Genomic DNA, 23,023 nt, shown 5'->3' with positions numbered 1-23,023 from the left:
TTTTAGAAAACACAGACTACTGGGTGTCCACCTTTCTCGACCCCCACTACAAAGATAACTTCTCATCTCTCATTCCTCTGGTGGAGAGGATGAGCAAAACTGTGCAATACCAGAAGGTCCTTGTTGAAAAATTGCTCCAAAAATTTCCACCTGACAATGCTGGCGGCAGAGTCCGTAGTTCCTTGGGCAACCGAGGAGGGGAGACAAGTGGTACACACAGCAGTAACAACAGAGGCAGGGTAACACTCTCCAAAGCCTGGGACAGTTTCATGACACCCCGCTAGCACCCTCACCCTGTTGCGCTGCCTACTGTAACAAGGAGGGAAACATTTTGGAAAATGGTGAAGGAGTACATAGCAGACCGTGTCAGCAGGGTCACATAGCAGCAATGATCCCTCAGTGCCTTACAACTACTGGGTGTCCAAGCTGGACATGTGGCACGAACTTGCGCTCTACGCCTTAGAGGTGCTGGCCTGCCCTGCCGCCAGCGTTTTGTCTGAGCGGGTATTTAGTGCTGCTGGTGGCATTATAACAGTTAAGCGTATCTGCCTGTCAACTGAAAATGATGACAGGTTGAAAATGTCAAAAATGTCAATGAACAAGCCCTGGATTGACCCTGACTTATCGACTCCACCAGAGGAAAGCTGATGAACATAAAGGCACTTTAAATGTGTTGTTTCTAAAGTACTGAATACACTGTATTCTTATGCACCCCTTCCACCACAAACAAGGGTATATAGTTGAATCTTCCTTTTCTCATCCTCCTCCTCTTCTCTCGTACATATGCACTCGCATATAATTTTTTAAAGGGTCAGCTCACCAGCAGGCCCTAATCCTACAATCTTTTAAAGGGTCAGCTCACCTGCAGGCCCTCACATATAATGTTTTACAGGGTCAGTTCACCTGCATGCCTTTGAATAAAATGTTTTACAGGGTCAGCTCACCTGTAGGCCTGCACATATAATTTTTTAGAGAGTCAGCTCACCTGCAGGCCCTAATCCTACAATCTTTTACAGGGTCAGCTCACCTACAGGCCCTCGCATATAATTTTTTTAGAGGGTCAGCTCAACTGCAGGCCCTCGCATATAATGTTTTACAGGGTAAGCTCACCTGAAGGCCCTCGCATATAATTTTTTAAAGGGTCAGCTCACCAGCAGGGCCTCACCTACTATCTTTTATAGGTTAAACTCACCTGCAGGCCCTGGCATATAATGTTTTACAGGGTCAGCTCACCTGCAGGCCATGGCATATAATTTTGTAGAGGGTCAGCTCACCTGCAGGCCCTCACATATAATGTTTTTCAGGATCAGCTCACCAGCTGGACCTCACCTACAATGTTTTACAGGTTCAGCTCATCTGCAGGCCCTCGCATATAATTTTTTTAGAGGGTCAGCTCAACTGCAGGCCCTCGTATATAATTTTTTACAGGGTCAGCTCACCTGCAGGCCCTCGCATATAATGTTTTACAGGGTCACCTCACCTATAGGCCCTCGCATATAATGTTTTATAGGGTCAGCTCACCAGCCGGCCCTCACCTACAATCTTTTACAGGGTCAGCTCACCTGCAGGCCTTCGCATATAATTTTTTAGAGGGTCAGCTCATCAGCAGGCCATCAATCATAATTTTTCAAGGGTGCATGATTCCCTCTTTTATATGTAATAAAGGGTGTATTGGAGTGCCGGTTCCTTGTAATTTTTGGCAGCCCTTTCACTTAATGCATAGGCTTTATGAGTGTAAGAGTCCCACTACCTGAACAATTGCACCACAATGTGAATGAGGCCCTCCTTTATGTGATATACAGGTTGTATTGGAGTGCCTCTTCCTTGTAATTTTTGGCAGCACTTGCACTTTATATACAAGTAAATATACAGGAAAGAATGTTTCCTTACAATTTTTTCTCTAAAATAGATTTTATCTTTGTTTTTTTGCGTATTATTGTCAGTCTGTAAAAGTCGCGTACTACTCAGACAATATCGTTCCCAGCTGCAACCTGGGAGTCCAAGATGCATCCAGACATCCTCCCCATGCTGTTCCTGGACCATTTCAGTGGTGTTTCCATCAATTTCTGACCTTTTACTATGAACCAGACACAATCCCCTCTTTAGAGCAGGGGTTGCCTGGTTTAATGCTCAGGTTCTCCCATGGACTTCCATTGTGCTCAGGTGCTCGGAGGAGCACCCGAGCATCCCGAGGTGTTCGGCCCGAGCACTTTGGTGCTCGATCAACAATAGTGGTAATGAATCGCAATTTTTTCTAACATGGCGGCTACAATGGTGGCTAAAATGGCGGCTACACTTGTGAGGACAAGGGGGTAAGGAACTCTGGGAAGGTGGGATGACCCATAATGCCATGCATGCAGCCAGCCAGCCCAGTGATGTCACAGCCCTAAAAATACGGTGGCCATCTCAGATTCTGCCATTCACCATCGTACTTTGTTCAGGGACAGCCGTTTATGCAGGCGCTAGGGAAAGTGAAAGAAAACCTCATTGTGAAAAAAATAGTGTTTTTTAAGTGCACGATAAGGATAGGAAGGAATTCTTTCACCTCATCTAATTGCAGGGACAGACGTTTCAGGCGCTAGGGAGAGTGTAAAGAAAACATCATTGTGAAAAAAAAAAAGCGTTTTATAAGTGCATGATAAGGATAAGGAGGGATCATTTCACAGCATCTTAGTGCAGGGACAGACAGACATTCCAGGGGCTAGGCAGAGTCATACAGAAAACATCATTGAGAAAAAAATACGATTTACAAGTGCAGGGAACGATTATTTGTGGATCCAAATAGCCATTATACAGCTCTGTCATTCCAGCAATTTGTTGTAGGGGTGCAAGTGCTATGTTGAAAAGCTTTTAGTGTTTTATCTCTGTGGAAAAAGAGAAATATATACTCTGTTCACTTCTGCAGCTATATATGGTGAAAGCGTTTAGTGCCCTATTATAATACAATACGACAAAAATACACGCCGTTCACATTTTGTGTTATTTGCGCTAAAAGCATTTATTGTCAGTTCAGTACAATACGAGTATAATAGGGTTGAGCGGACCCGAACTGTAAAGTTCGAGTTCGTACCGAACTTTAGGATTATTGGACCCCGGACCCGAACCTGAACTTTTCAGTAAAAGTTCGGGTTCGGGTTCAGTGTTAGGCTATTTTATAGCGCTTTTTGAAAGGCTGCAGAGCAGCCAATCAACAAGCGTTTAACTCTGTGCCCTTAGAAGCCATCACAGCCATGCCTACAAATGGCATGGCTGTGATTGGCCAGTTCAGCATGTGACCCAGCCTCTATATAAGCTGGAGTCATGTAGCGCTGCACGTCACTCTGCTCTTTCTAGTGTAGGGAGAGGATGCTGCTGCTGTGAGGGAGAGAATAGGAAAGAATCTTTAATCAGAAGTGCTTGTTAACTCAACGATCTCCCTAAATTTGGTTTTGTGGGTGCAGTGCACAATCTTTTTACCCTGCCCTGAGCCCAGTGACACAGAAAAATAACTTTTATCCGTCTGTTAGTTAGGTGGGCGGCGGCGGCCATTTAATGCAAGCTCAGTGCACCAGCACAGCATATGTGCTATTGTGACATTCAAATATGTGCTATTGTGACAATCAAGTTTGAAGTACTGCAATAATATTCTGGGTTTAAAAAAACACCCATTTTTGGCAATACCCTACCTGCAGCATTTGCAGCCTTTGCAGCATTTGTCAGTGTGAAATAGAAGCTTGTAATACTTCAATAATTTTATGGGTTTAAAAAAATCACCCATTTTTTGCAAGACCCTACATCTGGGGCCTTTGCAGAATTTGTCAGTGTGAAATCCGATCTTGAAATACTACAATAATTTTCTGGGTTTAAAAAACACCCATTTTTGGCATGTGGCCTATACTGCATTTATTTTTTAGTGTGAAATACAAGCTTGAAATACTGCAATAATAATATGGGATTAAAAAAACACCATTTTTTGGCAATATCCTACATCTGGTGCCTTTGCAGCATTTGTCAGTGTGAAAGACAAGCTTGAAATACTTCAATATTTTTCCGGGTTTAAAAAAACACCCATTTTGGGCAAAAAACTAAATTTGCAGCCTTTGCTCCATTTGTCAGTGTGAGATACATGTGTTAGATACTGGTGTTCTATTCTGTTATTAAAAAAACACTCATTTTGGGCAAAATACTTAATTTTGCAGCCTATGCTGCATTTGTTAGTGTGACATACAATCTAGAAATACGGCAATAATAATCTGGGTTTTAAAAAACACCCATTTTTTGCAATATCCTACATCTGGTGCCTTTGCAGCATTTGTAAGTGTGTAAGACAAGATTGAAATACTTCAATAATTGTCTGGTTAAAAAAAAAACACCAATTTGTTGGCAATACCCTACATCAGGGGACTATGCTGCATCTGTCAGTGTGAGATACACGCATTAGATACTAGTGTTCTATTCTATTATTAAAAAAAATACCCATTTTGGGCAAAAAACTACATTTGTGGCCTTTGCTACATTTTCTACAAGCTAGAAATACTACAATAATAACCTGGGTTTAAAAAAAAATAATAATATTTGGCAATATCCTACATCTGATGCCTTTGCAGCATTTGTCAGTGTGAAAGACAAGCTTGAAATACTTCAATAATTTTCTGGGTTTAAAAAAACACCCATTTTGGGGGAAAAACTAAATTTGCAGCCTTTGCTCAATCTGTCAGTGTGAGATACACGCGTTAGATACTGATGTTCTATTCTGTTAATAAAAAAACACCCATTTTGGGCAAAATACTAAATTTGCGGCCTTTGCTGCATTTGTCAGTGTAAGATACACGCGTTAGATACTGGTGTTCTATTCTGTTATTTAAAAAAATACACATTTTTGAGAAAAAACTAAATTTGCAGCCTATGCTGCATCTGTCAGTGTGAGATACAAGCTTGAAATACTGCAATAATTTTCTGAGTTTATAAAAACACCCATTTTTGGCAATACCCTACATCAGGGGCTTATGCTGCATCTGTCAGTGTGAGATAAAAAACACCCATTGTGGGCAAGATCCTTAATTTGAGAAATATGAGGAAAGCGTCAAATAAAGGACGCGGCCCCAATCGTGGTGCTGCTGGTGGAGCTCCTGTTGCAGAAAGAAGATGTGGTCGATCTGTGCCAGCTACACGCACAAGTGAAACACCTTCCTCAGGTGCAAGTAGGCAACAGAACCTTCAGCGTTATTTGGTCGGGCATAATGCGGCTCTACAAATGGTGAGGCCAGAACAAGTGCAGGGGATAGTAGATTGGGTGGCTGACAGTGCCTCCAGTTCCTTTACATTGTTTCCCAATCCAGGCTCCTGCTGAAAAATCTGAGTTGGCACCTGCAGCCGATGTCCATCACCTCACCCCCTTGCAAATCAGCCAAGCAGTCTGAGCCCCAAGTCATGCAGAAGTCTCTTCTGCTTTTTGATGACTCTGCTAGCAGGGTTTCCCAGGGCCATCCACCTAGCCCTGCCCCAGAAGTGGAAGAAATTGAGTGCACCGATGCCCAACCACTGATGTTTCAAGATGAGTACATGGCAGGACCACCTCAGCACGTCTCGGATGATGACGAAACACAGGTGCCAAATGCTGTGGCTTTCGAAAGTGTGCAGACCGACAAGGAGGGCAGGGGTGAAGACTGGGTGGAAGACGATGTGGAGGACGAAAAGGGTCCTCGATCCCACATGGAATCAAGGTCATGCAAGTGACCTATGAAGTTCGGAGGAAGAGGCGGTGGTCGCTCAGAGCCACCAGCACCGTAGAAGAGGGAGCAGGGTGCAAAAGCGGAGCGGCCCTCCCCTAGACAGTACGCCAGCTACTGCCCACAGCAGCAAGGGACCGAGCACACCAAAGCCAGCTCCACGGAGCTCCCTGGCGTGGCAGTTCTTCAGACAATGTGCTGACGACAAGACACGAGTGGTTTGCACGGTGTGCAATCAGAGCCTGAAGCGAGGCATAAACGTTCTCAACCAGAGCACAACCTGCATGAGCAGGCATCTAAGTGCAAAGCACGAGCTGCTGTGGAGCAGACAACTCAAAAACCAAGAAAGGTCTCTGGCTCCTCCTGCTTCCTCTTCTGCTGCAGTCTCGGCCTCTTCATCCACCTCTGGAGTGACAGTGCCACCTGCCACCCCGCAAACAGAGGATCTTTCAGCAACATCACCTCCTGGATCAGAAAGCATCTCCACAATGTCCCACGGAAGCGTTCAGCTCTCCATCTCCCAAACACTAGTACCCCCCTAACCACCCATGATCCCTGGCCCTGAATACCAGCATTTCAAAATTAATGGCCTTTGAAATGCTGTCATTCCGTGTGGTGGAGACGAAGAGTTTTAAAAGCCTTATGGTGGTGGCTGTCCCACAGTACGTCGTGCCCAGCCGCCACTACTTTTCCAGGCGTTCCATCCTTTTCCTGCACAACCAAGTGGGGGACAAAATCAGGTGTGCACTGCGCAACGCCATCTGTGGCAAGGTCCACCTAACTGACACGTGCACCAGTAAGCACGGTCAGGGACATTATATCTCCCTAACAGCACACTGGGTAAATGCAGTGGCGGCTGGGCCTGAGGCGGATAGCAGTTTGGCGCATGTCCTTCCACCACCGAGGATTGCTTCAGTTTGCCTCCTGTTGCTTCCTCCTCCTACTACGCTTCCTCATCCTCTACCGGCTCCTCATCCGGTCAGCGTAACACCTTCACCACCAACTTTAGCACAGCCAGGGTTAAACGACAGCAGGTAGTTTTAAAACGTATCTGTTTTGGGGACAAACCCCACACCGCTCAGGACCAAGGAGTGGTGGTGTGCGATAATGGGAGAAATCTCGTAGCTGGGACTAGCCGATTTGACACACATCCCTTGCCTGGCGCATGTGATGAATTTGGTGGTTTCTTAAAAATTACTCCGATATGTCAGAGCTGCTGCATAAAGTGTGCACGCTTTCGGTGTTCTCACCCTGCTACTGCTCGCCTGTCACTGCTGCAGCGTAACTTCGGCTGCCTCATATGCTACGTGCCCACAAGATGGAACTCCACCTTGCACATGCTGCGAGCGGCAGCAGGCGATAGTGGAGTTTCAGCTGCAGCACGCACGGGTGAGTCGCTCGGCGGAACAGCACCACTTCACCACCAATGACTGGGCCTCCATGCGAGAACTGTGTTCCTTGTTGCGCTGTTTCAAGTACTCCACCAACATGGCCAGTGCCGATAGAGCCATTCTCAGCATTACTATCCCACTTCTATGCCTCCTTGAAAAAAGCTTCGGGCTATGATAGAAGAGGATGTGGCACAAGAGGAGGAGGAGGAAGAGGGATCATTTCATAGGGTTTCCGGCCAGTCATTCACAAGAGGCTCCGAGGGTGGGTTCCTGCACCCACAAACGCCAGGTACACAATTGTCCAGCCAGGGCACAGTTCTGGAGGATGATGAGGTGGAGGATGAGGAGGAGGAGATGGAGGAGGAGGAACCGTGTTCACAGCAGGGTGGCACACAAAACCAGCTCATGGCCATCACTGGTGCTTGGCTGGGTGGATACAGAGGACACAGACGATACACCTCCCACAAAGGACAGCTTTTTGTTGCCTCTGGGCAGCCTGGCACACATGAGCGATTACGTGCTGCAGTGTCTCCGCAACGACCGCCGAGTTGCCCACATTCTAACGTGTGCTGATTACTGGGTGGCCACGCTGCTGGATCCCCGTTACAAGGACAACGTACCGTCCTTAATTCCGTCAGTACAAGCGCACGCTGGTAGACACGCTGCTGGTGGCATTCCCACCTGACAGCAGGGGCACAGTGGAAGCACAAGGTGAAGGCAGAGGAGGAGGAAGAGGTCACAAACGCAGCTCGGGCACCACCAGCACCTCAGAAAGCACGGTTAGCATGGCCGAAATGTGGAAAAGCTTTATCAGCACGCCACAACAACCAGCACCACCAGCTTATATGGAACGTGTTAGCAGGAGGCAGTATGTGTGCACACGCCTACACGTACTGAATGACAGGTCTGCCCCCTTCAACTTCTGGGTCTCCAAATTGGACACATGGCCTGAGCTTGCCCTTTACCCCTTGGAGGTGCTGGCCTGCCCTGCAGCCAGTGTATTGTCTGAACGTGTGTTTAGCATGACTGGAGGGGGTTATCACAGGTTATATTTACCAATGTTTTGGGGTGTTCCCTAATTTTAAAAAAAATTAATTTAATTTAAAACCAAAAACCAGTGTAGGCTACCTCTTTCACCTACACCACCACATCCACTGCCTCTTCAACTTTCTACTCTATTTGGACCTCGTCCTCCTAGATCAAGATTATAATTTTTTATTTTTACGTTTTTTATGTTATTTTAAGTCATTTCCCTATCCATTACATTTTTAGAGCCATTTTAGTGCTCAATAGTTCGGGTCCCCCTTGACTTCAATGGGGTTTGGGGTCAAGTTCTGGTCAAGTTCGGGTCCCGAACTTGAACTTTTTTGTGAAGTTCGGCCGAACCCGAACATCCAGGTGTCCGCTCAACTCTAGAGAAAAATAGACACTGTTCACATTTAGTGATATTCGCGCTAAAAACATTTATCGTCATTTCAGTACAATCCAAGAAAAACACACGCTATTCACATTTGGTGTTATTTGCTCTAAAAACATTTATTGTCATTTCAGTACAATACAAGAAAAATAGACACTGTTCACATTTGGTGTTTTTTGCGCTAAAAACAATTATTGTCATTTCAGTACAATACGAGAAAAATAGACACTGTTCACATTCAGTTCATTACAATACTATAAGTGTGCAAAAGAAGTGCGTTTCAATACGATCTGCTCTATAAAAAAATCACATTATCTAATCTGTCAGGTAAACGCTGTAAAAATAAATAAATAAAAACTGCGCCAAAACAACCAATTTTTTGGTCACCTTGCCCCATAAAGTGTAATAATGAATGATCAAAAAATCGTATGTACCCAAAAATGGTACCAATAAAAACGTCAACTTTTCCTGCAAAAAACGAGCCCCTGCACAAGATGATCGGCAAAAAAATACAAAAAATAGGGCGTTCAGAAAATGGAGATACAAAAACCTAATTTTTGTTTTCAAAAATGCTTTATTTTGTAAAACTGAAACAAACATCATAGAAAGTAGACATATTTGATATCATTGCTTCCGTAACATCCTGCTATATAAAAATAGCGCATGATATAACCTGTCAGATGAACGTTGTTAAAAATAAAAACAGTACCAAAACATCAGTTTTTTGGTTACCTTGCCTCACAAAAAACGTAATATAGAGCAATTATATATCATATGTACCCTGTGGCGAAACCAACCTCGCCACTGCAAGTGGCGGGATTGTTCTCACAGCCCAGAAGGACAGCTACAAAATAACATCATTCCCTGGAATTGCAATTTGAGGGCAATGCATGTCCCAGTACAGCGACACTGACAGCAGCAGGATGGAACCAGCAGTGGCATACGATGAGGAAGACCTGGATGGCCGGGATACATTAAAGGGTTTCTGTCACCCCACTAAAGTGATTTTTTTTTTGTTGGGCTAGTTAAATTAGTTATATAGCGATATCTGAAAATATAATTGTCTTACTTACTTTGATCCAGCAGTTTAGTCAAAAAACGAAGTTTTATCATATGCAAATTCGGTCTCTACCAGCAAGTAGGGCGTCTACTTGCTGGTAGCTGCTGCAGAAATCCGCCCCCACCTCTTGTTGATTGACAGGGCCAGCCGTGATCTCCTCCTCCGGCCAGCCCTGTCGGCATTTCAAAAATCGCGCGCCCGTGTTGAATCTGCGCAGGCGCTCTGAGATGAGGAGGCTCGTCTCCTCAGAGCTCCCTCAGTGCGCCTGCGCCGATGATGTCTTCTATTTCGATTATGTCATCGGCGCAGGCGCACTGAGGGAGCTCTGAGGAGACGAGCCTCCTCATCTCAGAGCGCCTGCGACGATTCAACACGGGTGCGCGATTTTTGAAATGCCGACAGGGCTGGCCGGAGGAGGAGATCACGGCTGGCCCTGTCAATCAACAAGAGGAGGGGGCGGATTTCTGCAACAGCTACCAGCAAGTAGACGCCCTACTTGCTGGTAGAGACCGAATTTGCATATGATAAAACTTCGTTTTTTGACTAAACTGCTGGATCAAAGTAAGGAACACTATTATATTTTCAGATATCGCTATATAACTAATTTAACTAGCCCAAAAAAAAAAAATCACTTTAGTGGGGTGACAGAAACCCTTTAAGGAAAGGCATCTGGTACCAGGCCCTGGATAATGTGCAATACCAGCGAGGTGAGAGTCTCCCCAGTGAAGAGCAGCGATTGCAGAAGCAAGTGGCCCTGCGGATGCCCTTCCTGGGAGGGCAGCCCCTGGAGGAATGGGTGAAGGAACTAGAGCACCGGGTATGGTAGGAGCTATGGCTGGAGGATGCCTACCAGGTGCTCTGGTGGTATATGGCACAGTATATACCCTGGACAGCTGAGCATGACAAGCCAGAGGGAGAGGAGTTTGATGGTCTTGGCTTGTTATGGGAGTCCTTTGCAGAGCCTGACTTCGGGAGCCCTGCACAGTCCGGACTTCAGGACATTTTCTATGAGAGGGAGGCTAGGCAGGATTGGGATGACCCCCATGAGGTGGAGAAAGACCTGGCTCACCTAGCAACTCTGGAGTGGGAACTGGAGCAGGACTACCGAGATCTCTTCCACTCCATTGGGAAGGCTCAGCGAGAGAGCAGAGTGTCAGACCCAGGTCCGGCAATGTGATTTATTGGGAATTGGGAGCCCAGTCTCCATTCCCCAGCGGCAGGCTGAGCAGAGGGGGTAGGGACAGTCGGTCCTGTCCCCCAGCAACAGGGCTGTTTAGCCAAAGGGGAGACAGTCGGTCTCCCCCCACAGCAGCATGGTGGTTTATCTAAAGGGGAGACAGTCGGTCTCCCCCTCCAACAACCAGGCTACAACCAGGCTTCTTTCGTGGTAGCGCTGGCACCAGGGCAAAGTACCGCTGGTCTCTGCCCACTCAGCAACCCACCAAGGAAGTCTACCAGTCCCCCACACAGCCGTAGTGAGGCACATGGACATGGACAAGTTTATCCCTTGCTCAGGTGTAGTAACCATTTATTGTGGATGGGCTGTACTGCTGTTTCTATTTTGTGGGTGGGCTGCTGGACTAACAAGGGCACTGACCGGCAGAAGGCCAGATACCCTGTTAGTCTGTTTGGAAAATGGGAGAAATGTGGCGAAACCAACCTCGCCACCGGGTGCTGGAGAAGCCTGGTTCCCAGCCTCTTGCCCCAGGATTATGGGCCCTCTCATCAGCCCATGCTAAACTTAAACCCCATGGCGATTTGACTGTGTTTGTGGCATCTGAGCGCTTTTCGGATATATTGAGCGCTCAGATCCAAGCCATCTGGGGATAAGTTGAATGTGGGGGGTTCTGTTGAGTTTGATAGGAGTTATGTATTTTTGTGTAGTTTTGCTGTTGTGAATAGAGGTATTTTCTGTACCTAGTTGGCTTACCACACCCAGTTAAGCCAATTATCTCACACAGCCTAACTTTGTAAAAACTGGTTTTGGGCAGAAAAGCCATGCTTCCTTTGTTCACAAAGGACTTTTACTAACTTTTGAACCCCTGGTCTAATTAGTGCCATTTTGGGATATGTTAAATGTCTGTTTTTACTGTAATGGTTGTGACATTGTATATTTGAATAGTGATTTCTGTCCTATTGTCCCCACGTGTGTATTGGCGATTTCCCTTTGTCCTGAGAGATAATTGAATTACTCCTCGGTTGTCTGTGTATTCTCCTGCCTGTGATAATTACATTAACCCATTGTGTAAAGTAATTGTATCACAGGCAGAGGGGAGGATTTTGTGTGGGAGTGTCTGAGTGTATTGTACGTGGTTACTGGTTGTTTTACAAAACCCTGTGGGTGGTACTAATGTGTAACAATGTTATATAAGAACAATAAACACACAGCTCTGGCTGTTCACTGCTTTACCCTCAACACGGAGCCTTGTCTCGTTCTTGGGGGGATTCACTGTATGCTGTTAGAGACTGATTGCTAGGAGTGTAAGCCGCTTGGGTGCGTTTCCTATTCGTCTGCTAGCAGCTATTCGTGAGGTTCCGTTTGGGAGTTTGGAGCATTTCCTTGTATTACGTAACATACCCCAAAATAGTACCAATAAAACTGTCACCTTATCCCGTAGTTTCCAAAATGTGGTCACTTTTTTGAGGTTCTACTGTAGAGGTGCATCACAGGGGTTCCAAAAACCATATGGCGTTCCTTTCCTACTGCGCCCTGCCGTGTGGCCGTATAGCAGTTTACGATCACATGTGGGGTGTTTCTGTAAACCGTAGAATCAGGGTAATAAATATTGAGTTTTATTTGACTGTTAACCCTTGCTTTGCTACTGGAAAAAATGTATTAAAATGTAAAATCTGCCACAAAAGTGAAATTCTGAAATTTCATCTTCATTTTCCATAAATTTTTGTGGAACACCTAAAGGGTTAACAAAGTTTGTAAAATCAGTTTTGTATACCTTGAGGGGTGTAGTTTCTAAAATGGGGTCATTTTTGGGTTGTTTCTATTATGTAAGCCTCACAAAGTGACTTCAGACCTGAACTGGTCCTTAAAAAGTGGGTTTTGGAAATTTTCCAAAAAATTTCAAGATTTGCTTCCAAACTTCTTAGCCTTCTAATGTCCCCAAAAAATAAAATGTAATTTTTAAAATGATCCAAACATGAAGTAGACATATGGGGAATGTAAAGTAATAACTATTTTTTAGGTATTACTATCTATTATAAAAGTAGAGAAATCAAAATTTAGAAATTTGCAAATTTTTCCAAATTTTTGGTAAATTTGGAATTTTTCTACAAATAAAAGTAAAAATTTTTGACTAAATTTTACCATTGTCATGAAGTACAATATGTGACGAGAAAACAATCTCAGTATGGCTTGGATAAGTAAAAGTGTTCCAAATCTATTACCACATAAAGTGACACATGTCAGATTTGCAAAACAATGGCCCGGGCAGGAAGGTGAAAACAGGCCATGGATCTGTCATGGAGCGTCCCGATCATCCGGCATCTGTTCGCCCCGCTGAAGGATAAGTTTTTGAAAGTGTGTAGAAGCCACACAGGGCCCTCACACTGCAGATTTATCATGGAGACACCGGATTTTACAATATTACATTATTATTTTGTGCTTTAGCAATACTGATGGATTATTGAGCAAATGCTGACCGAGTGAAGGCAGATGCTCCACACAGGATCCGTTTTTCGTGGGTTATTGTTCTGACGGATCAGAGGAAGGGAAAAATAATCAGTGACGTCAACACAAACTTACTGCTGACTAGAGATGGCCTTGCGGTTTGCCCGGCGGTCGTTTTGCGGCGAACTTTGCATGTTCGCGATTCGCCGAACATGCGAACAGATGGAGATATTCGCGCCCGCCATATTCTTTTACATTGTCAAGAACTTTGACCCATGACACATCCATCAGGTGGTACAGGACAGCCAATTGAGACGTTTTAGCACATGGACATACCCCCTACCAGTGCAGTTTCTAGGTAAAATTTCTCTCAGGGCGAGTGTCAAAGTCCCCCCCCCCCTCAAAACTGCTCGATTAAATAAGTGTCTCCCCATTGTAAAAAATGTGGAACCACATTGCACGGACGGTCACAGTGACCCACAGACTCAGGCTCTCACTCACAGCAGGCTTCTTTCTCAGCACTGCTCCGGGCGGGCGGTAACAGGCAGGCAGTGCGGGCGGCGGTGCTCACCGCACTTACTGTACGTCACGCGGCGCCGCCCGCACTGCCTGCCTGTGGGGGGACATTATTTTTAATAAGGATCACTATGGACATTATTTAGAATGGAGGCTGCTGTGGGTGTCATTATAACTGTATAATGTCTGATAGGCCTAGTCCTGAGTTATATTACCCTGCCCTGTATAATAATGTACCCTGATACCCCTTAGTTATATTACCCCAGCCGGGTAATATAACTAAGGGGTATCAGGGTACATTATTATACAGGGCATGGGCAGGGTGATATAACTCAGCTCAGGACTAGGCCTATCAGACATTATACAGTTATAATGAGTAATGACACCCACAGCAGCCTCCTTATTAAACTTAATGTCCCCCACAGTGACAGTGGCCCCCATTTTCATGTCTCCCACAGTGCTCCCCCCCCCATTGTAATTAATGTCCCCCCCATTGTAATTAATGCCCCCCCATTGCAATTAATGCTCCCCCATTGCAATTAATGCCCCCCCCATTGTAATTAATGCCCCCCCCATTGTAATTAATGCCCCCCCCCCCATTGTAATTAATGCCCCCCCAGACCATCACTCGCCTCACAGCAGGCATCAGCACTGCTCAGGGGCTCAGGGCGGGCAGTAACAGGCAGGCAGTGCGGCGCTCAATCACTCACTGTATGTCACACGCCTGCGCCGCCTAGTGGGAGGAGCAGGCGCGTGACGTCAGTAAGTGCCGCCCGCACTGTCTGAAGAGTGAGAGGACTCGGCACTCGGGCACAGGTCAGGCGAGATGTCAGAGGGAGGCAGGGCCGGTGCGAGGATTTTTGCCGCCCTAGGCAAGATAAAAATTGCCGCCCCCCCCCCCCTTATCAGACATCACATATGTTCCACCCCTTTCTCAGCTTTTAAATTAAAATAACTGCTATGCTTCCCTTACGGTTAATCCAGCTTCTTGTAGCTGTCTTTTTGCGGAATGGAATTGCGGACTCATACATTTCTATGGGGCCGCAATTCCGATCCTGAAAAAAATAGAACATGTCCTATTCTTGTCCACAATAGCGGACAAGAATAGGCATATTCTCTTAGTGCTGGCAATGTGCGGTCCGCAAAATGCGGAACGCACATTGCCGCTGTCCGTGTTTTGTGGATCCGCAAAACACATACGGACGTGTGAATGGGCCCTAAATGTGAGGTAAATTAGTTTCCAATGTAGTATTAATAACTAAACAATTACATAATAAACATATTGCATTGTCTACTGACCACCAGGACAATAAGATGATCTGGTCTCTGGCTGCAGTCTGGCTCTGGGGACTCCCTTGTCACTCTCTTCTACCCCCCCCTTGTCACTCATTAACATTTCCCCCCCCTTGTCACTCATTTCCATCCCCCCCCCTTGTCACTCATTTCCATCCCCCCCCTTGTCACTCATTTCCATCCCCCCCCCCTGTCACTCATTTCCATCCCCCCCCTTGTCACTCATTTCCATCCCCCCCCTTGTCACTCATTTCCATCCCCCCCTTGTCACTCATTTCCATCCCCCCCCCCTTGTCACTCATTTCCATCCCCCCCCTTGTCACTCATTTCCATTCTCCCCCCCCCCTTGTCACTCATTTCCATTCCCCCCCCCCCTTGTCACTCATTTCCATTCCCCCCCCCCTTGTCACTCATTTCCATTCCCCCCCTTGTCACTCATTTCCATTCCCCCCCCCTTGTCACTCATTTCCATTCCCCCCCCTTGTCACTCATTTCCATCCCCCCCTTGTCACTCATTTCCATCCCCCCCTTGTCATTCATTTCCATCCCCCCCCTTGTCATTCATTTCCATCCCCCCCCTTGTCACTCATTTCCATCCCCCCCTTGTCACTCTTTTCCATTCCCCCCCCCTTGTCACTCATTTCCATCCCCCCCCTTGTCACTCATTTCCATTTCCCCCCCCCTTGTCACTCATTTCCATCCCCCCCCCTTGTCATTCATTTTCATCCCCCCCCCCTTGTCACTCATTTCCATCCCCCCCTTGTCACTCTTTTCCATTCCCCCCCCCTTGTCACTCATTTCCATCCCCCCCCTTGTCACTCATTTCCATTCCCCCCCCCTTGTCACTCATTTCCATCCCCCCCCCTTGTCATTCATTTTCATCCCCCCCCCCTTGTCACTCATTTCCATCCCCCCCTTGTCACTCTTTTCCATTCCCCCCCCCTTGTCACTCATTTCCATCCCCCCCCTTGTCACTCATTTCCATTTCCCCCCCCCTTGTCACTCATTTCCATCCCCCCCCCTTGTCATTCATTTTCATCCCCCCCCCCTTGTCACTCATTTCCATCCCCCCCCCTTGTCACTCATTTCCATCCCCCCCACTTGTCACTCATTTCCATTCCCCCCCCCCTTGTCACTCATTTCCATCCCCCCCCCTTGTCACTCATTTCCATCCCCCCCCCCTTGTCACTCATTTCCATTCCCCCCCCCCCTTGTCACTCATTTCCATTCCCCCCCCCTTGTCACTCATTTCCATCCCCCCCCCTTGTCACTCATTTCCATCCCCCCCCCCCTTGTCACTCATTTCCATCCTCCCCCCTGTCACTCATTTCCATCCCCCCCCTTGTCACTCATTTCAATCCCCCCCCTTGTCACTCATTTCCATCCCCCCCCTTGTCACTCATTTCCATCCCCCCCTTGTCACTCATTTCCATCCCCCCCCCCTAGTCACTCATTTCCATCCCCCCCCCTTGTCACTCATTTCCATTCTCCCCCCCCCTTGTCACTCATTTCCATTCCCCCCCCCCTTGTCACTCATTTCCATTCCCCCCCCCTTGTCACTCATTTCCATTCCCCCCCTTGTCACTCATTTCCATTCCCCCCCCCTTGTCACTCATTTCCATTCCCCCCCTTGTCACTCATTTCCATCCCCCCCTTGTCACTCATTTCCATCCCCCCCTTGTCATTCATTTCCATCCCCCCCCTTGTCATTCATTTCCATCCCCCCCCCTTGTCACTCATTTCCATCCCCCCCTTGTCACTCTTTTCCATTCCCCCCACCTTGTCACTCATTTCCATTCCCCCCCCCCTTGTCACTCATTTCCATCCCCCCCCTTGTCACTCATTTCCATTTCCCCCCCCTTGTCACTCATTTCCATCCCCCCCCCTTGTCATTCATTTTCATCCCCCCCCTTGTCACTCATTTCCGTCCCCCCCTTGTCACTCATTTCCATCCCCCCCCCTTGTCACTCATTTCCATTCCCCCCCCCCTTGTCACTCATTTCCATCCCCCCCCTTGTCACTCATTTCCATCCCCCCCCCCTTGTCATTCATTTTCATCCCCCCCCCATGTCACTAATTTCCATTCTCCCCCCCCCCCGTCACTAATTTCCATTCTCCCCCCCGTCACTAATTTCCATTCTCCCCCCCGTCACTAATTTCCATTCTCCCCCCCCCCCCCCGTCACTAATTTCCATTCCCCCCCCCCCCCCCCCGTCACTAATTTCCATTCTCCCCCCCCCCGTCACTAATTTCCATTCTCCCCCCCCCCCTTGTCACTCATTTCCATTCTATTGTCACCTCTAGTGTAGCGTGGCCGAGCTCTGTACGGTCCGCGGTACAGGAGCATTTGTTTCCTGTACCCGGCCGGACTGAAAGGAAGTGCACACTAAGTGAGCACTTCCTGTCAGTCCGGCCGGGTACAGGAAACAGAAGCTCCAGTACCGCGGACCGACCAGAGCTCGGCCACGCTACATTAACATGAGCACAGAGCAGAGACAGCAGGCAGGAGATTCTTTAGAGGGGCGGCAAGCGCTCAGGAGGCGCAGCATGACGGGCGCCGCCGGCCGGCAATTATATATAACCAATTTTTATTTTTTATTTTTTTACACCACACAGGGCGCCCCTGCCGGCGCCCCCCTTCTGACAGCGCCCCGGGCGGCCGCCCGTCCCGCCCGCCCCTAGAAACGGCCTGCCCCCTACCTTATAAATAAACCCGATCAGGCCGCCATTTTACATTCAGTGTTTTGCCAGTGTAGGGAGAGGTTGCTGTGTGGAGCAGGGACAGGCTGTTAGGGACACCAAACGCTAGCTAATAGGGCCACAAAAGTCCTTCTAAGCACTGGTATAGGTGTTCTATCGATAGGTGTGATACAGAGGGGTGCGATATACTTATAATATACTTTTATAATGAGTTAAAAACACATAGATCTATATAGTGATCACCTGGAAGTCAGGGGCCTAGCGGCTAGGGGCTTACTAGGGCCATTTTTATATAAGGTAAGGTTCCGGACGGGGTCGCTCTTATCAGGGCGGGTGGTCTGTGGTTAGGCTATCAGGGCCAGAATAGCACCCCCATGTAGGGCAATATCAGGGACAGTTCTTTGCCCACCCTGTCCTTCAATACCACATCGTCATCTAGCCCAGGGATGGATGAGTTTTATTTTCCCTCTGGGATTCATGGATGTGCACTGGAACCCCCCGGATTGTGGTAGGACATATGGTTTCTGATTTGGTGCCGCCGAGCACATGATTTGGTGCCGCCGAGCACTTGTTATTGCCTACCACATCTATGCTTTTTGGTTAACTTTAATAAGTTTATTTATTTTTCATTTTGAGGGATATCTTTTCCATCCACATGTCCGCAATTTTTCGGAAAGGGTGCATACCAATTCATTTTAAATGGGGCTGGAATGTGCTGTCCGCATCCGCATTTGCGGATCCGCACTTCCGCATCCGTGCTTCCGTTTCTGCAAAAAAATAGAACATGTCCTATTTTTGTTCACAATTGCAGACAAGATTAGGCATTTTGTATTATAGTGCCGGCGATGTGCGGTCCACAAATTGCAGAATGCACATTGCCGGTGTCCGTGTTTTGCGGATCGCATAACACTTACGGACGTGTGAATGGACCTTCATAGTAAAATTATTAAAGGTTGCGTTTTATCTTTATGTATATTGTAATGGATTGCCTTCCTTGTACAATGTTATAATATACTTTCTATGTTAGACAGTATATTATAGAGCATTTGTATTGTGCAGCAGTTGTGTGCGGTTCTGCTGCGATACTGCAGGTATATAGAGGGACAAGCGTTATTGGAACAAATCATTTCTACTGGTGTGATATACCGGTCGTCCCCACCCAAAAAAAAATAATTGAAGCGGGGTGTTATATACCAATATACTTTTTTTTATAGAGCATTTGCGCATGCGCGTACGCGAAAATTATATTGCCGATATTTCGCATTGAAAAAAATAATGAATGGAGATCGCAAATTCGAATAATACATCGGGTGTGTCACTGTCCATGTTGTGGGACTATTTGTGCACTTCTAGTAATTATTTCTTGGCTGCAAATATGAGCTGAAGGTTTTTCAGGTTCGCCTGCCATTAAAATGAATGGGACCCGCCGCGAACTTGCGGTTCGCAAACATTTGACCGTGTTCGCATGATCTCGTTCGCGAACCGTCCCGGCAGATGTTCATCCATCACTACTGCTGACACCCTCTCCACTCTGTTGGGGGGGCTCTACTTGTATAAGTGTTTAATAGAACAGGTTCTGTAGACATCTATGTGGAATCAGCTGACGATGGTGTAAAATGAGTGCGCTTCTTCTTGACACTAACATCGACCTGTAAGTCTGAATTAATACTTGAGCTATTTGGTCGGTTTTGACCCCGTGACTGCCCAAATAAGTGAAGTGTGCAGTGATTCTAATAGCGACATCTGTCATCTGCATGTCATACTGACTGATAGTATTATATCACTACCCCAGTACACTCCTTATGCGTGTTACTGTAAGGCACACTCATATAAAGGCTCTATGCAGCCCAGAAATAGAAGTTTTTTAATGCGATTTGTTGCGAATTAATTCGGATCGAACCAGCCGAATCACATTTTTGAGAAAATCGATCATCTCAAATGCAAGTGTACCTCACTGCCTGCTTCAGCCCTGATTGACTGATCTAGCCTGTCTTTTGGCCTGTGAGCTAATCAGGCCCCCCCCCCCCCCCCCCCCCCCACTTCCTCTCAGGGACATGTGAGAATCTTTCTTCTTCCTCCTTAGTGCTTTTTTTCCTCCCCACATAAGTAGTAAAATAGCTCCTTGCGCATTTAAGTATAAGTATTTGAATAATATAATAATATTGAATAATATAAACTTTAAATTTTACATCTCTGTTTAGCCTACACCAACCCAATAATGACCCCCATGGTACTGCCAAAAATGCGCAACATCACTCAAGTCCAACTTTGCCTCACTTCTTACTGTGCAACTTTGTGCCCCTATTCAGAAAACTTACTGCCATGAAGGGAACATAACACACCCAGAGGATGTAGTACTGTATGCTGTCCTCCACCATTAGAAACCAATGCACAAGGGCACAGCTATTGGGGTGCAAAGGTAGCAGATGCAACTGGGCCCCTCTGTAAAAAGAAATTACAGTTTTCTCCTCTTATCTGGAAAGTTACCCATGTTCAGTGTTGTAGTTATGTTCTTTGTTGGCGAATACAGCACACTCTATGCTGCTTCCTGAAACTGGAATACCTCTAACTGTATTTCCAATATAGATCCCATACATTTTTAAGCTCTACTTTACATCCATGTGCCTCTGAGTTTTACATAGCTCTTAAGTCTTACAGATACCATCAAAAATGATGTATGATCAAATGTTTGCCTTGTTTTCTCCTTTGGAAGCGGAATACCATGGTTGTGGGGGTCTAGACATAGTAGCACAGATCAGATGTTCACAATTTTGGCTCCTTCACAATGACCCAATTTCCATGTTGACTCTCAATCTTCATTTCTTTGGAGAAATTGTCATACTGTATGTTTTGTAACATACTTGGTAAAAACTTTCTGAAATGCCTGTTTTACCTCGTTATTCCTCAAGCTGTATATCATAGGATTTAGTACAGGTGTCACAACTCCGTAAATTAGAGAAATGTATTTAAGGTTAGAAGAAAATCTTTTTGTGTGTCCCATGTACATGGTTATACTCGTCCCATAAAACATAAGTACCACAGTGAGGTGGGAAGCACAGGTGGAAAAAGCTTTTGATCTCCCATCGACTGAGCGAATATGCAGTATCGACACAATGATGCAAATATAAGAAACTATAATAAAAATAAAAGGTGAAAGCAAAGTAAAAAAACTAATAATGACTATAGCGATCTTATAGAAGGAAAGGTCACCACATGCTAAAGCTAGAAGTACTAAAATCTCACAAGCAAAATGGTCTATATGGTTGTCATTGCAGAAGACGAGAGGTCTTGCCATAGTCGGAGCAGTTGAGAGAATGAAGCTTCCAGCCCACATAAAGAGTGTGATGCAATGACATACCCTCCAACTCATAATGATAGTGTAATATAAGGGGAAGCAAATAGCAATATACCGGTCATACGCCATCACAGCTAGCAATATGCACTCAGTTCCTCCGAGAAACAGACCAATGTGCATTTGAGTCAAGCAGTCGATGATTGAAATTCTTCTTCTTTTAGAAAATACGTCAATCAGCATTTTTGGAAGAGAATTGGAAGAGTAGCACAAGTCCAAAAAAGACAAATTGCAGAGAAAGTAATACATTGGTGTGTGGATCTGAGGACTGGTGAACACAGTGAAGATCAGAAAACAGTTCCCAAAAATCGTTAACACATAAAGGATTAAGAACAGGATGAACAGTATGATTCTCGTCTGCAAGCTTTGGGAAAATCCAGTCAAGAAAAACTCTTTGACCATAGTTTGGTTTCCAAGATTCATGTTAAGATTGATAATTTGAAACGTATCATCCTGAAAAAAAAGTCCACAAGTTTTTTTTATAAAAGTTCATGCCTTTTGATAGGAAACTAAAGTCCTCTCCGGCTTCCCCAAGCAATCATTGGAAGCTCACATTATCTAGACCTAAAATTGGTGGATACTGTAGATGAAACACAATGTGGAAGCTACCACCAAATATCTGTTTTAAATGTTGAGGTAAAGCTTTGCACTAAATTATTAGCCAACATATTGAAAACTCCTCTATCCCACCTTTTTCACAAAAAAAGTTATATTTGTAATGAGCAGGGAGGGTAATGACTAGAGATGAGCAAATTTTTCAAAAATTTGATTCGCCACCGAATTTTTTAAAAAAACTCTGGTTCGCTCTGAATATATTTGCGGCAAATTTCGTTAAAAACAGCTATTTCCGGGCTGCAGAGAGCCTTTGTAGTGATGTAGAACACTGTGCCTTGCAGTAACATGCATAGGGAGTCTGCTTTGGTAGTGAAATAATACTGTGAGTTAGTATGACATGCAGATGACAGGCGTCGCTCTTAGAATCACTGCACACTTTTCTTATTTGGGCAGTCACGGGGCAGTCACTGACCAAATAACTCAAGTATTAACTCAGCCTTACAGGTCGATGTTAGCGCCAAGAAGTACACTCCTTTTACACCGTCGTCACCTGATTCCACATAGATATCTACAGAACCTGTTCTATTAAACGCTTATACAAGTAGAGCCACGAACACGTTTGCCATTCAGGGAGCATGGCTCAGCCCTCCATGATGCAGCGCCGACACCATGTTCTTCCCGTTGTCAGTCACCATGGTTCCAATTTTGAGTTGTTGCAAGGAAAGCCAGGATTCGATTTATTGATGAAGGACACGGAGCAGTTCCTCTCCTGTGCGACTCCGTTCACCCAGGCAAATGAGGTGCAGAACAGCGTGACACTGCTGTTTGGATGTCTCCTCCACTTCTTGGTTGGCTAGTAGCTGCTGACTGTCCTCTAGTAGCTCGTCCTCGCTATTTAGTGGGACTGAACCCACAGCATATAATACTTCTCTGGCAGACGGAACAGAAAAGAACAGAGGCAGGTTGAGGACAGGTGAGGGCACAGGCCCTGCTCCTGGGCCATGCCAACTAAGGGTTGTGTCTAATGAACCCACCGACTCTTGGCTGGGGGTGTGTGATGTCACTTGGGACGAAGTGGTTGAGTCAACCATTTAAGAACAGCTGGGTTGCTGGTCAAGACACGACCGCTAGATGACACCGGGAGCTCAGGCCTCTCGAAGTGACCCCTGCTGCCACGGCCCCTTACTATGCTGCGACTTGTGCCTGCGCCAGAAACATTCAGGCCTCTACCACTCCCCTGTGCAGTGCCTGGCACTACTCTGTCTGACATACTGTTAGATCAAAAACAAAAAAAAAAAAGAAAGGAAATTAAAACACCCTTTTTTGGTTTTAATTTCCTTTTTTTTTTCTGTCATTTTCTCACGTCACCACACAACGGCTCACAAGCCCTTTTTTTCCACAAATTATTT

General features: G+C 46.1%; 1 protein-coding gene across 1 annotated transcript; it reads right to left on the bottom strand.

Annotated features, from left to right (window-relative positions):
* Nucleotides 1–20,543: 20,543 nt before the first annotated feature.
* On the bottom strand, nucleotides 20,544–21,482 carry LOC120998930 (olfactory receptor 13H1-like). The gene has a single exon (XM_040429809.1). It carries the CDS (start codon nucleotides 21,480–21,482, stop codon nucleotides 20,544–20,546), a length of 939 nt encoding a protein of 312 aa, XP_040285743.1.
* Between the last annotated feature and the right edge of the window lie 1,541 nt (nucleotides 21,483–23,023).

Source organism: Bufo bufo, chromosome 4 (genome assembly GCF_905171765.1).
Source record: "Bufo bufo chromosome 4, aBufBuf1.1, whole genome shotgun sequence".
NCBI classification, from domain to species: Eukaryota; Metazoa; Chordata; class Amphibia; order Anura; family Bufonidae; genus Bufo; species Bufo bufo.
The sequence above is the reverse complement of the archived record's forward strand: the minus strand, read 5'-3'. Positions and strand labels throughout refer to the sequence as shown.